We start from the raw sequence: 15617 nt of genomic DNA on the forward strand, positions 1-15617 counted from the left end.
CAGCCTCATTAGGCAGAGTTGTCTCATCCTTTAACAGGGGAGTATAGACCAGCTCAGTTGTTGACTTCTCAAAGTACGGAAAAGCAAAACAAAGACTTTATGAACAGTGTTTATTCAAGATGTTCAGTAATGGCCTAAGAAAAAATATGAAAAATATTTTTTGTACTTGAATTATTTATGTATATATTTTTCTGTTTTTATTTACTGAAATAAAATTAACAAGGTCAGATTATTGTTAAATTGGGCTCATGTATTTTTGTCAAACAGTGGTTCAATAAAAGGGTTGGTAGGTCAAATGTTTCTAATGTTCAAAAGCTTCTAATTTTGGAACCAAACAGTGTAGAAAAACATTTAAGGTGTCATTTTCAACTAAGTTGGGAGTGCCCCTTCATTTGGTGATACTTTTGAGATTACCAGAATTTATAAAATGCGTTTATATCAAGGTCGAGGTCAACAAACTTTCTTTTAAAGTTCCTGATGAAAAGCTTGTAAAAAAGGTGAAACTAATGCTGGGGTTTTATTTTAGTAAGAAAAACTTGTATTAACATGTCAGCCAGAAAAACACTTGTCCATGCTTCCTTTTTAAATGTTTTGGACTATAGTGATGTTGTCTACATGCATGCTGCCTCTAGTACTCTCCACCTTTTAGATTATATGTACTATAGTGCTCTGCACTTTTTAACTAACTCTTACTCCCGTAATCATTGTAAGCTGTATAAACTGATAGGCTGGCCGTCACTAAGTCTACATAGACAACTTCATTTGTATATTTTTCTGTACAAGGCCATGTTAGGTAAACTACCGGCCTATTTATGTAATCTCCTCAAGCAGAATTCCATGCGGTTTCATCTCCGTTCCACCAGGTGGCGCTCTTACCAGGTTCCAAGGGTTTTTACTGAGCTGGGGAAAAAAGCCTTTTCTTACTTCGCTCCATGGTCTTGGAATGTTTGCAAAACTTGCTCCATCTAAATGATCCCATTATAGTCCTGTTAGTTCCATCAATGAATTTAAGGCCATGTTAAAATGCTATGTAATTCAAAAAGGCAAGTGTGATTTTTGACTATGCTGTATTTCTAATCAGATTGTAACTGGTGTGCCGTCTTGGCAAGGTCTCCCTCCCTTCTTTTGCTCACACGTTTATTTTACCTTGGACATTGGATTGGAACTATGCAAGATAATGAAACTTCACCTCCAGTTTAACACTATAGAGATAAAACAAAACAATTAAGGATGAGCCAAACATATTGTGATGTGTGTGAGTTGGGGGTGGGATGAACGTCAGGGCATTCAGGTATACAGTAACTTCCACATGGGTCCTAGTTGAAGCGGCTCGCTAAAGTAATAATGAAGACTTCAGTTCCTTCAACAATTTGATCAACAACAAACAAGTTTTGATTAATAGTTAGAGTAGCAGATGACAACAGTTAGCAAAGAAGACTGTGTGTCTGGATTAACTTAATTTTCAAGATGGCCTTTCAGGAAAAACTGGAAATCATCCAGAAAGGCCAACATTCACCCACTTTCGCCAGGATTAATGCAAACTAGCAAGAATTGCATCTTCATGTTCGATTGCACTTATTATAAGCAGCTTCGTAAATAGCGTCAGCTGACAATTGAAATATAAAGTAACTGATAGCATGTTAACAATGGGTTGTAAACTTCTAACAGCTGTAACTGTTTTTGCGTTTGTCTGTTGACCCTCATGTTGTCCAAGGGTCACATTGACCTGTTTTACTATATCAGTTTTATTTTTAACTACCCAAATAACATTGTTGATTCCACACAATACTCTTTGGCAAGTACAAATCTCCACTTTCATTAATTTTAGGTGTCTTATTCAATTTTATAGCATTTGAAAAAACTATTGAATTGGTTTCAAAATAGTATTGAGTAAAAGTTTAATATTCCAGTCTGTGATTATCCATCAACATCCATTCCTTTAATTGTAGTCTAAATAAATCCTAATTTCTTCTTTTTTAACTCAAACATTAGGTATAATTTCCTATAAATGAGGTTCATTGACCATAAATTCCAAAAATAACTGTAAACTAAAATTAATAAGTTAGTGTTACGTAGTGTTAAACGTTATAAAAAAGTGACAAACTTTGTTTATATTGTTCTAGTGCTGGGAAATTGTCAGTTGTAATGGCTGTAATATACTTGGATCATAATCTGAGAACTCCAAAATATGTCGCTGTTTTTAATTTAGCTTTTGTGGACCTGTGTGGTAGTTCTGCTCTGGTGCCAAAGCTTCTTGACATCTTTCTGTTGAATCATCCATACATCTCCTACAACGACTGCTTGGCATTCCTTTGTTTCTGCTATACCTTCCTTTCTATGCAGTCATTTAATCTTGTTGCACAACACAAGGGTTAAGCTTTGGTCTTTGTACTTAATAAGATGCATGTTAAATTACATGATGATGATAATTTTCATCCCAAAAACCTGAAGGATTCCACAGCAGACACAGGGCTCTCTTTTAACGATATAAAACGCAAGTATCAAATTAGTGGTACAAATTAAAAAGTAGCTACGTGGGCGGATCTCGACTCTTGCGCCCGATGCAAAACTAAAATGGGTTGAAGTAGCTACATTACTCATAGTAGTGGTTTGGGCGTAATATACAATTAACAGAATTTGAGCGTTATTTCACATTCCCTTGAAAGCAGACACACTTGTTCCATGTGAATTGCTATTAAAATGGTGGACCGGCTATGGCGCGCGCGCCAGGTGCGGTTCACAGCCGAGGAGACCGACATTTCTTTTTGACAAAACATAAATGAAGAAATGTCACAAAAACATACTTTTGATGTTTTGGGCTAACTCTCACTGAATCACGAGGTTATGAACGCATGATGATATATTTGCAATGTAGTCTAACATTAGACCGAGATTACCTCGCTATAGACTACACAGCTCTTCTGTCTCTTCTCCCCTGTGATGCTGCTAGGACATTTGGGTTAAGTGGCTTCGGCACATGCAGTTCAACATCACATCACCTTAAGTCCTTTAATAGTTTAATACACGATTCATGAAAATGTTGTGTAAAACAAGGTCATATTTTTCCTTGTTTATGGTTTGCAAAAATGGGAACTGCTGGGTCCGTGAGATTAGAGAATTAAAGTGTGTGTGCGGTATGCACACTCTACATTACAGCCAATTATGGGCCCTTAAAATATCATCAGAATAATGCGCCATTGACTTTAGACTAGGTGTTTCCTGGTCTGTGGCGGAGTTGTTTTCTCAAACTGCAAAATAGTATTAGGGAACGTTTGCGCATGAACACGTCTCCTATTTCACTGAACCGCGCCCAAGAACGCAACTTCATTCCCTAATTTACTGACGTGAGTCTGTGGAGGGAAAAGTACACTATGCGTCGGGTGCAAAATAAGAATAACCCATGCGTCACTGTTTAAAGTCAGTTGCGCTGGGTGCAAGATAGGGCCCACAGTGTTGATCAGTATGGTGTTGAATCAGCTTAACTATGTGTTAGCAAGCCAAGGCACTTGCAAACGTAATACTGCACTGCTTTCTGACTTATCCACATTCCACTATAACATATAACTGTAAAAAGGCTTTAGCTAACATACATAAACATATTAAGCCTAAACCCAGTCTGGATCAATAAAAGTACATTTTCAGAATAATTGCCTGACATCTGGCGTAGGCCCTGCGCTGGATGTGTGTTGCTGTTTTCAAAATCTCTTCGCGAACCCACCGCAGACTTCAAGCTAGCAAGCTACATTCTGAAAACGGCAAGTTTTGAAGAAAATGTGTGCAATAAGGCAGGCCTGATAGGTTCTTTTAGGGAATGATTGTAAAGATTTACAAATAGTTTGTTTATTTACTATCTAACTTCGACCGATTGGCAGGGATTGCTGTGGACGAAGTACACACAGCAATACACTGGTAAGAGCAAATAAGTTTAAACAAGTATCCAGCTAATTTAAATAACAGTTACATTTATTTAATGTTGTATGTAGCGTTTTCTTTACCGGGGTGTAAATGTTCCTTCCCGAGACTATTTTGTAGAGCCACCGTCGCTTCGTTCAGAGCTTGACAGAGACAATTGTGATTGGTTTAAAAAAATGCAAACAAACCAGAGTTGTTGTTTTTTCCTCCTATCCTAGAATATAGGTGTGGACGGGCCAGACCTTACTCCGTAGCGCTGTAGAGATAGGTCTGGCAGTGCAAGACTCGCCAAAACGTGACACGTGATGACAAATGTTAGTGCACACATAACGTTAGGCATACTGAATGTCACGGCCTCATCCTGCTGCTCAAATTGTATTGCATGTATTTAATTTCTTTCTTCCTAAAACCTCAGTTTTTTAGTTTGGCAGTTTATGAAAATGGTGGTATTGTTCTTTACCCTGCTGTTAATACATTCAACCACACTGCAGCTTTTAGCCATTTTTCTGTTGTTTGTTAGACGGAATTGATAAGGAGGCACCTTCCCACACATACAAAGTCAAGGTAGATCGCAATTGTTTTCTTCATGTGTGGGCAAGACTTTAATACGCTCTGTCTCTATGGATTAAACATTTTTTTTTACGCCTACATACAAGAGTCTCAATGGATCAGACCTTGACTTTATTTGACACAAACACAGATCGACTGCCAGAACAGTTAAAGCTTGTCAGAGCTTCATCATCAGAAAGAGAGCTAGAAAGAAGAGCTTACCTCTGTCTACATAACAACACAGTGCCAACGTGGAGTACTGTTCTCTACATTAAACACAGAATATAAATTTGACATTTTTTCTACTATGGGCTTTTTCAACCTCGCTTTTGGAAACAACAACACTTTTGTGCGTCCTTCATACTTTGTGATAAGTGGATTTATTGGCATTCCATATATTAAGTATGTCTATGTCCTTTTTTTGTTTGTTTATATTGTTTCAGTGCTGGGAAACACAGTTGTAATGGCTGTAATATACTTGGATCATAATCTGAGAACTCCAAAATATGTTGCTGTTTTTAATTTAGCTTTTGTGGACTTGTGTGGTAGTTCTGCTCTGGTGCCAAAGCTTCTTGACATCTTTCTGTTGGATCATCCATACATCTCCTACAACGACTGCTTGGCATTCTTTTTTTTCTGCTACACCTGCCTTTCTATGCAGTCATTTAATCTGGTTGCACTCTCCTATGACAGACTGATAGCTATCATCTTCCCCCTGCACTATCAAGTGAAGGTGACCCACAGGTTTATGCTGTCGTTGATTGCTTCATTCTGGGTCTTTGTAATTATTGTTGTACTTATTGCAACTGGCCTTCTTACACGACTTTCCTTCTGTAGTTCTGTGGTTATTAAAAGCTATTTTTGCGACCATGGCCAGATATTCAGGTTGGCCTGCAATGACACAACTCCCAACTCTGTCATTAGTGTGTTGTTACCGGTTTTTATTCTTTGGCTCCCACTGACATTTATCTTGTTTAGTTATTCATATATTGGCTACGCATTGTCTAAAGTGGCCACAGTTCAGGAAAGAGTAAAGGCATTTAAAACCTGCACAGCTCATCTTTCATTAGTGACAATTTATTTTCTCCCAATAATAATCACATTTACTATGAGTTCAAAAATTGATCCAAATGCCAGGATCATAAACTTGTCTCTGACCTCCGTCTTTCCTCCCATGCTGAACCCAATCATTTATGTTCTGCAGACGGAAGAAATCAAACAATCTGTTAAAAAAATATTAAAAATGAGAAAGAAATCCCATATTATGGTAAAAAGAAATGAATCCTAAAGTGACCATTTGTGTATCTATTTTAGGCTTTGTGTTTAGGACATTATGACCTTTAAAGTAAAACTTATTGATACAATTCGAAGAAGCAACAAATATTATACATACTATATCCTTTTTTTTGACATCCCACAATTATTAGTATTAAATTAATTTATTTCATAAATTAACATTACAATAATTAAGCTTGACATGAAGTAACTTTTTTTTAAATAACATAATACAGTAATAACACCTGTCTACAGTATGACACACCTACACTAAGGGTTTTCTGCCAACTAGTTTAATTTATGCATAAATGCTTGTGGAATAAAGTTCTTGTGATCAAAGTTTGTTGCTGCATAGTCTTGATGGAGTCTGTTGTATATGTACTGTATATATCGTAGTTTTCAGTTTCATCTCTTGGTGCAAAATCTAAAATGAAACCACATTTTATTCCTAAAATGTATTATGATTATTATTATTATTATTATTATTATTAATAAATATGTATTGCAATTGAATGTTGTAATATTTTGCTTCTTTATGTTCGTGGATATGTGATTGAAAAAGGAATGAGACCCATCTTGTTTTCTTGTGTGCTTTTTCCCTGAATTAATTAACTGTGTTTACTAACTCAGCACCCAATAAACCTCTCTGGTCATTCAGGGACATCCCAACTTTCCCTGAAAAACATCTTGGGTTACGTATGTAACCCTTGTTCCCCGAGATAGGGGAACGAGACACTGCGTCGGTTACAACACTAAGGGAACACCTTTAGGCATGACAGGGCTGAATGCGAATGAAAACTACTCCAATCCTTTTGGTCCTAGTGAGAGCTGTAGCATGTGACGGCACAACAGTAGGGGCATATAAACACGCCGGCACATAGATCATTAGCTCTTTCTATGAAGCAAGGCACTCCAGGCGGAGCGAGGGGCGGTGAACCAACGCAGTGTCTCGTTCCCCTATCTTGGGGAACAAGGGTTACATACGTAACCCGAGACGTTCCCCTTCAAGGGGAACTCGAACTGCGTCAGTTACGACACTATGGAAACGAGATACCCATTAACCCGCGCCAAAACCCCGCCTGCCCTAGCGTGCAAGCAACCTGTGGGCACGACTAGGAGGAGAGCAACCGGGTGCCGAGTGCGGAGGGAAGGTCCAGACTATAGAACCTGAAGAAGGTGTGAGGAGTGGCCCAGCCAGCCGCATCACAAACCCCCTGGAGAGATGCTCCAGAGAGGAGAGCCGTAGAGGCTGCCATGCCTCTCGTGGAGTGAGCCCATACAGCCATACGTAAGGGCAAACCGCGCACCTGATAGGCCAGGGAGATAGTCTGAATGATCCAGTTGCTGATAGTATGTTTGGAAGCGGGAAACCCAGCCGTGGGGGACCGGAAACACATCAGCAACTGGTCCTTCTTCCGCCACCGGGAGGACCTCAGAGTGAAGACATTCAGTGCTCTGACAAGGCAGAGCAATGGAGCCTCCCGTCCTCCGCTGTCACATGAGGTGGAGGATGAAACGCCTCCAGTACCATGGGCCCCGCGACAGTGGACTGCACCTTGGGAATGTAGCCCGAAATGGGGTGCAGGATGACACCTCACGTTACCCGGGGCAAACTCCAAGCATCGGGGAGGAACCGAAAGAGCCTGGAGGTCCCCAACCCTCTTCATAGAGGTGATAGCAAGGAGGAAAGCCATCTTGAGGGTCAGGTACTTGGCCTCAGCCAACTCCATGGGTTCGAAGGGGGCCTCAGCCAAGGCTTCGAGAACCACCGCCAGATCCCAGGTGGGAATCCTAGGGCGAGTCGCAGGACTCATCCTCTGGGTCCCACGGAGGAACCGTATGACCAGGGGAAGCCTCCCCAGAGACCCATCCCTCAAAGGGGCGTGGAAAGCCAAAATGGCTGCCACGTAAACGTTGAGGGGGGATGGGGAAAGGCCCACAGGAAGCGGTCCTGCAGAAACTCCAGCACCTGAACCACCAGTTAACTGGGTCCAGCATGCGTCCTCCGCATCAGGCAGAGAAGACGTTCCACTTCAGGCCATACATTCTCCGTGTAAACGGGGCCCTGGAGCTAAGGAGAGTCTCGACCCGCCTCTAGGTACTGGGCCCCCTCAAGGGCCAGACCCACAGCCGCCACAGGGCGGGGCAATGGTGAAGAACCGGCCCCCCACACAAGCAGGCCTGCTGTCCCAGGCGCTACAAGAAGCAAGCGGATGCCCTCCTGATGGACCCTCTCCAGAATCCCCGGGAGCAGAGCGACTGGGGGAAAAGCGTACAGACGCAGCCTCGGACACTCCCGCACCATGGCGTCCAGCCCCAGCGGGGCCGAGGGCGTCAGGGAGAACCATAGAGGACAGTGCGTAGCCTCCCAAGACGCAAACAAGTCCACGTCTCTAGGTCCGAACCTTCCGCACAAGGACTCAACCACCTTGGGGTGGAGCCGCCATTCCCCGCGCCTCAGCCCCTGTCTCGACAGCAGGTCTGCACCCTGATTCTGAAGCCTAGGGATAAACATCACCCTCAGAGAGAGAAGTCTCCGCTGGGACTACAGGAGATCTGATGTGCCAGTCTGCAGAAAGGGCGCGAGCGCAGACCCCCCTGGTGATTCAGATAGGCCACCTCCGCCGTATTGTCGGACCTGACAAGCACGTGGTGACCCAGGAGAGCTGGCAGGAAGCTCCTCAGAGCCCGGAACACGGCCATCATCTCGAGGCAATTGATGTGCCGTGACGAGTGATGCTCCTGCCAAACACCCCATGCAGAACGGTCGTCCATGACTGCGCCCCACCCGGTGAGGGAAGCGTCCGTTGAAACGGTCAGATGGCGACAGGGCGCCCCCAGCGCGGGTCCACCACTGCAGGGCTCTCATGTGCAGAAGACCAAAAGGTATCACGCTGGAAGCAGCCACCATGAGGCCTAACACCCTCTGGAAGTGTTTCACAGTGATGGTTCGGCCCAGCCTGACACTCTTCACCGTGGCCAGAACGGACTTAACACATGTCGGAGACAGACATGCTAGCATCGTCAACGAGTCTCACACCACCCCTAAGAACACAGTCCTCCGGGCGGGTGCCAGCACACTCTTTCCCTCGTTGAGCCTCAGCCCCAAGCGAAGAAGATGAGCGAGGACGACATCTCGATGCTGAACAGCCAACTCCCGGGATGAGCCAGGATGAGCCAGTTGTTGATGTAATTCAGGACCTGGATGCCCTGGAGCCTAAGAGGGGCCAGCGCCGCATCCATACACTTGGTGAAAGTGCAAGGGGAGAGTGCCAGGCCGAAGGGAAGAACCCTATATTGGTACGCCACGCCCCCAAATGCGAACCTCAGGAACTTCCTGTGGGAAGGACGAATGGAGATGTGGAAGTAAGCGGCCCTAAGATCCACGGTGACAAACCAGTCCTCGGACCGGACATGACACACGCAGATCCAGAATAGGGCGCAGGCCTCCGTCCTTCTTGGGAACCAGGAAGTACCAGGTGTAGAAACCGGGCCCGCTGGCCGGCGGGGGAACGAGCTCCACGGTCCCCTTCTCCCATCGGGGCTGGTGGCCGGTGCGACGTGCCAATCACGGAAGAGCCCCTAAAGCGGGCCGCCAGGAAGAACCCACCGACGATCCGTAGTCCGGGAGTCAAACCTCCGGCCCACTGGTCTCGAAGGGGAACTTTTATTGTAAAGCAGCTAAAAAACAATTGCTTCTGTGGCGATGAATGCTTGAATTTGTGTTTTAAAGAGACCAGTCTTATATTAAACATTTTTGTTGCGGTTTGTGTCAGTTGTGTTATATGTATACAGGTATAATATAATGTGATTAAAGATGTGAAACAGGCAGCATATCAATAACAAGATTGTAGTAGAAAATGACTGAACTTGTAACTGTAAATCGCTGAATAACTGCTACCGTCTTTTATATAACTCAAGAGGAGCAAAGCAACCTTGGCCAAATCTTTAATTATGTACTTTCTAGTAAGACAACAGAGACTGACCAGTGTTTATTTTATTCATTTAAAATCACAACCCTGTGAGACCCAACATAGAGGAGCTAGAGTTACCATGACCTGTAGTGAAAGTTATGTGAGAGGTATAAATTACATGAGTAGCAATCTTTTCCAGTTACAGCCAGCCAATGCTCAGGTTAGCTCTGAAGTGTGTCAAATTCTGTTTTCAAATAAGAGGCAAACCAGAATGGAAAGGTTCACGTTATTAGCTGATAAAAGAAGGTTATTGATGGGATGGGCCTTAGAACTTGACTGAAATCTCTCATATACACCACTCTCATTTGTAGCAATCACAGGCTAATCCAATGAATGTTTTTTTCTTGCAAAACCGTAGCTAGAAACTAACTTTACAACAATTTTTTTAATCATATAGATCAAGAGCTAGCATGTTTTTTTTTGTTTGTTTTTTTTAAGCAATGGTTGAATTGTAGAACATTTAGAAAATGTAAATTGTGCCACTGGCCAGTAAACTATGTATGTTCAAAACAAAAAGCAGTTTTTGCTTAAAAAACAAAACAAATCCAAGCAAATTTTGACCTCCAAGCTACTCCAGGGTGCACCTAGCAGTCTCCAAAATAAAATTGCTAGATGTGATTTTTGTTCAGTCTCTCATTTAAGGATATCAGTGATCAAAACTGTAGTCCAGTCTTATTTGACAGTTCCTTAACGAGTGTCCAGCACTGGAGCTGTAGATTTGGGTGATAATTATCTATATGTTCATCATTATAAGCGGCTCCTTTCACATTGTCATTTAAAACATACTGTTATAAATATATTGATAAAGTCCCTTTAAACAAAAAAGTATTTATAAGGTTGCTCACTGAAATACTATATTATATATGAAATATGTTATACTGTAAGTGCTCTTTAAATTTGTGCTAAGTAAATGTGAGTCAGTTAGATTCATTGAAATGGGTTTGTCTGGTAATGAGTGGCTCTCATAGAAAAGACACAGGGGAATAGACATTGATCTTATTTGACAGAAAGGCGGAGGTCTGCCTCTCTTAGTAGTCAAAACAGTTAAAGCTTGACAGAGCTCTGTCACCAGAAAGAGAGAGAGCAGCTCATACATAAAACAACACAGTGCGGATGCTGAAGTACAGAAAAGGACACTTCTATACGTAAATCACTGCGTATTTGTGTAATTTTCTTTTTTTAATGGAGTTATTCAACTCAGCTCTTGGGAAAAACATCACTTTTGTGCGTCCTGCATATTTTATAATACGTGGTTTATCTGGCTTGCCAAATATTAACCATTACTATGTCTTTCTGTTTTTTGTTTTTATTGTTTCAGTGCTGGGAAACACAGTTGTAATGGCTGTAATATACTTGGATCATAATCTGAGAACTCCAAAATATGTTGCTGTTTTTAATTTGGCATTTGTGGACCTGTGTGGTAGTTCTGCTCTGGTGCCAAAGCTTCTTGACATCTTTCTGTTGGATCACCCATACATCTCCTACAGCGACTGCTTGGCATTCTTTTTTTTCTGCTACACCTTCCTTTCTATGCAGTCATATAATCTTGTTGCACTCGCCTATGACAGACTGATAGCTATCATCTTCCCACTGCACTATCAAGTGAAGGTGACTCACAGGTTTATGCTGTCGTTGATTGCCTCATTCTGGGTCTTTATTATAATTGCTGATTTCCTTGCTGTTGGCCTTCTTACAAGACTTTCCTTCTGTGATTCTGTCGTTATTAACAGCTATTTCTGTGACCATGCTCGGATATACAGGCTTGCATGCAACGACAATTTCCCAAATTATGTTCTTGGCACTTTGTATACTGCTCTTATTTTTTGGCTTCCATTAATTTTTGTCCTTTTAACTTACCTATGTATTGGCTGTACTTTGGCTAAAGTGGCCACACTACGAGAAGGAATCAAAGCCTTTAAAACGTGCGTAGGTCATCTCTCATTGGTAGCAATATATTTCATCCCATTGTTAATAGCATCTACCCTGATGGAAAAAATACATCCAAATGCCAGGATCATAAACTTGTCTCTGACCTCCGTCTTTCCTCCCATGCTGAACCCAATCATTTATGTTCTGCAGACACAAGAAATCAAAGAATCTGTGAAAAGGTTATTAAAAATCAGAGGGAAATCCAAAGTAACCATACAATGATTAAGGATATGTGACCATTTGTCTATGCTATACACCATGTATTTTGGTGTTTTATTTTCCTGTAAATTATCCTTTTTAACATTACACAAATGTTTGTTACATTACATTATGTATGAATCTACAAGTCCATAAATCAAATAGATCTTCTGTAACAAAGTAATAAAATCAAACAATGTAAACTATAATGTAAACTATAATTTTCCTCCCCCAATAAGTAGAAGCCCAACATGCCAAATGAATGGTATTTTTTAACAGCATAATGAGCATATGAAATAATTTTTTTTCTTCTACTGCTTTTGTGTTGTGATGGATCTAACATAAAAGTTATTTATACGTAGAATTTATTTTATGAAAGAAATTTTGTGGTATGTGCATTACAATTTGAATCTTAAAATTCAACTGAAAATGTGGCCAATACTGTTAACTACAACAGCCAACCCAGGTTTCATTTTGTGAAACAATGTAATAATAACAAGGTTTTGTGTAATTATGCCATTGCAAAAAATCAAAACATATACAAATTATATATACTATATATAGTTATGAACATAAAAAAACAGTGAATAAACTATTTATTGTGACCAAAGAGTCATTGTCATTGTTTTTGTGGGTTTCACTGACTAATTTTCATAGTCAAATCCTTATTTTTAAGTCTTGACTATTGATGACTGATCGTCAAATCATGTGTGTGGGGGGCCAAGGGGGCGGGGGGTGGTGCATCAGTCACGGATCATGAAAGTGAAACAGGAGAGCCTGGATATTAACTTATTGAAAGAAAAAAAAGAAAACAGGAAGTTCTATGTAAAATCTATCATTGAGCACTCCCATATAACCAAAATGTCATGTACCTGGTTTCATACAGCCCAATTCAATGTCAGACCAAAGATTTGCGACGAGACAAAACTGTTTCAGAAAGTTGCTGAGAAAAGTTGCTGCTCTCCAAACCGGCCCCGAGGCTCAACGAGCGCCGCAAGTACAGTATGTAGTTGAACCATAGACAGTGAACCAATGACAACCAGGGAAGGCTATCAGAAGAACTTTTTGGTAATAGCTGAGCGTTTTTATTTTTAATTATCAAATAACAATACAAACAGTCAGACACCACAGAACAAAAAAGGGGATTTTATGAAGAAAATTACAACTTAAAAAAAAATCAAGTAACAATATCAACCAAAAAATATATATATAAATAACAGCATGAAATAGACACCGTAGTCATAATAAAAAAAAGAAAAAGGAAATAAGAATGTGACAGATTTGCAAAAATGTATAGATTGTGACAACAAAGGTTCTTAATTAAATAGATTAAAGCAAATATCTAAAATAACTGTAGCTTTTTTATTTGTTATTGAACTAAGAGACTCAAAATAAGTCTCAACTTCAATTTGGAAGAGATTACAACAGGATTTTGAATTGGAAAACTTATAAAATAAAAAGATTAACAATAATATATAAATTTCTGCCTTTACATTCAAACAATGTAATATGTGTTTCACTTCCAAAGTGATTGTATGTGTTGTTTTAGAAATAATATCATTTCCCAAACTTTTCCAAAATGTAATATAGAATGAACAACTATAAAAGAGATGGATTAACGATTCTTGTTCGGACTTACAAAAACTACAATACTTGACAACTGGCATGAATTTTGAGATCAACAAATTTGTAGGGTATATTTTATGCAAAATTTTCAAATGTAATTGCCTCACTTTATTCAAAATACAATATCTAAAAGAAACAAGCCACGCCTTATGCCAGTAAATGTCATTATAGTGAGAATTCCAGAAAAATGTCCTACGAGGTGGTAGTTAGGAAGCATTTTCTGATGTTCTTATTATTACAATTCCTGCTCATAATATTCATACAGTTTATATGAAGAGTAAAATTAAAATCACGAACTCCATTTTGTTTTTTATAACATTTCATTAACTTCTATATGCCATTATGGATAGATTTGAAGACTGAGTTATATTCTTTGAAAGTCATTCTGAATGCCTTCTCTGTGAGAAATGATTCATAGTTTAATAATTGGCTATTACAATCAAAAAGATCCTTTACAAAAATAATACCTCTATCAATCCATTTCTGCAAATACAGTAACTTGTTCCTCTTAGTAATACATTCATTATTCCACAAGATAGCTTTGTGTGGCGAAAAGTTATGAGAATGACACAACTTCCATGCCAATAGAGCTTGTTGATAAAATGAGATAGTTTTAAAGGCAATCTTGTAATATTGTAGTTGCAATTTAGCAAAAATGTAAGACCCCCTATATAATTAAATACGTTATTGGGAATAAAGTACCACAAAGACTCTGGTGCTCTTAAACATTCCTTGAATCATTTCACCTTGAAGGTGTAGTTCAAGTCCAAAAGTCCAACAATTAAAATCTACCTTCATCTTTAGATCCATAGAGCACTACTTTTTTTTTTAAATGGTGGTGTCTGTTCTTCCATATGAAATTTGTAAACATGGTATTTATGTCTTTCCAAGTTGAATCATGGACATTGAAAGAGAATAGAAATGTCTCTTTGAAGCCACAAGTTCAATATTGTTTTAGTCTTCTTTAATTTCGATGAAAAATTAAGATGTTGTCGTTCCATATAGTCCTCGCAGATATGAATACTTAAATATTTTATACATTTTTTAACAGGTATATCAAACATTTTTTTCCTCTTCAGTCTAATACAGATATAAAATTTCACATTTAGATGTTTCCCTTTGTTCCAACCATTTTGCTCAAGACCTTACAAATGACCCATTAGCCATTTCAATATACATATGATCCACTTCCTCCTTTTATTTTTTTAATGTTGTTTCTTCTTCTTCTGAAAGATTATCCTTAGTCCTTAGATACTTTTGAGATCACTAGAATTTATAAAACGCGTTTATATCAAGGTCGAGGTCAACAAACTTTTTTTTTAAAGTTCATGGTGAAAAGCTTGTAAAAAAGCTGAATCTAAGACTGGGGTTTTATTTTAGAAATAAATCTTGTTTCAACATGTCAGCCAGAAAAACACTTGTGGATGCTACTTTTTTAAGTGTTTTGGACTATAGTGATGTTGTCTACATGCATGCTGCCTCTAGTACTCTCCACCTTTTAGGTTCTGTGTACTTTGGTGCTCTGCGCTCTTTAACTAACTCTTACTCCCGTAATCATTGTAGGCTGTATAAACTGGTAGGCTGCCCGTCACTAAGTCTACGTAGACAACTTCATTTTTATATTTTTCTGTACAAGGCCATGTTGGGTAAACTGCCGGCATATTTATGTAATCTCCTCAAGCAGAATTCCATGCGGTTTCATCTCCGTTCCACCAGGTGGCGCTCTTACCAGGTTCCAAGGTTTTTTTACTGAGTTGGGGAAAAAAGCCTTTTCTTACTTTGCTCCATGGTCTTGGAATTATTTGCACAACTAAATGATCTAGTCACTAATTGAAGGCCCGCACCTTCTCAAACAGATAATTGTTTGAGTGACAGAAAACTACATATCAATTGCTTTATGTAATTTCTAAAATATAAATGCCTCGCATTTGTAGTTTCCAGCCTGAGGTGTGTGCATTTTATTGATCTTATTTGTGAAAATGATTACTTGTTTTCTCACATCTTGTAGAAGAAACATTCAATTCATTTGTTGAACAAATGAACGGAAAGATAAATTGATAAAGAAAAAAACATTAGTTGCAGCCCTACTGTATATTTTGGTGGTTGATTTCCTCAAGAGGCTAATTTGTGAGCTTTTTTTTGCAGAATGTAAAA

The 15617-nt window shown here is 39.7% G+C and overlaps 2 protein-coding genes across 2 annotated transcripts; both read left to right on the top strand.

The window, feature by feature from the left end:
* Positions 1-4768: 4768 nt before the first annotated feature.
* Positions 4769-5749, top strand: LOC117955823 (olfactory receptor 1-like). Its single transcript, XM_034890545.1, has one exon. The coding sequence runs from the start codon at positions 4769-4771 to the stop codon at positions 5747-5749; it is 981 nt and encodes a 326-aa protein (XP_034746436.1).
* A 5128-nt stretch (positions 5750-10877) lies between these two features.
* Positions 10878-11958, top strand: LOC117955827 (olfactory receptor 1-like). Its single transcript, XM_034890548.1, has one exon. It carries the CDS (start codon positions 10893-10895, stop codon positions 11859-11861), a length of 969 nt encoding a protein of 322 aa, XP_034746439.1. The 5' UTR covers positions 10878-10892; the 3' UTR covers positions 11862-11958.
* The last annotated feature ends 3659 nt before the right edge of the window (positions 11959-15617 follow it).

The sequence above is a fragment of the Etheostoma cragini genome, chromosome 13 (assembly GCF_013103735.1).
Source record: "Etheostoma cragini isolate CJK2018 chromosome 13, CSU_Ecrag_1.0, whole genome shotgun sequence".
Lineage (NCBI taxonomy): Eukaryota > Metazoa > Chordata > Actinopteri > Perciformes > Percidae > Etheostoma > Etheostoma cragini.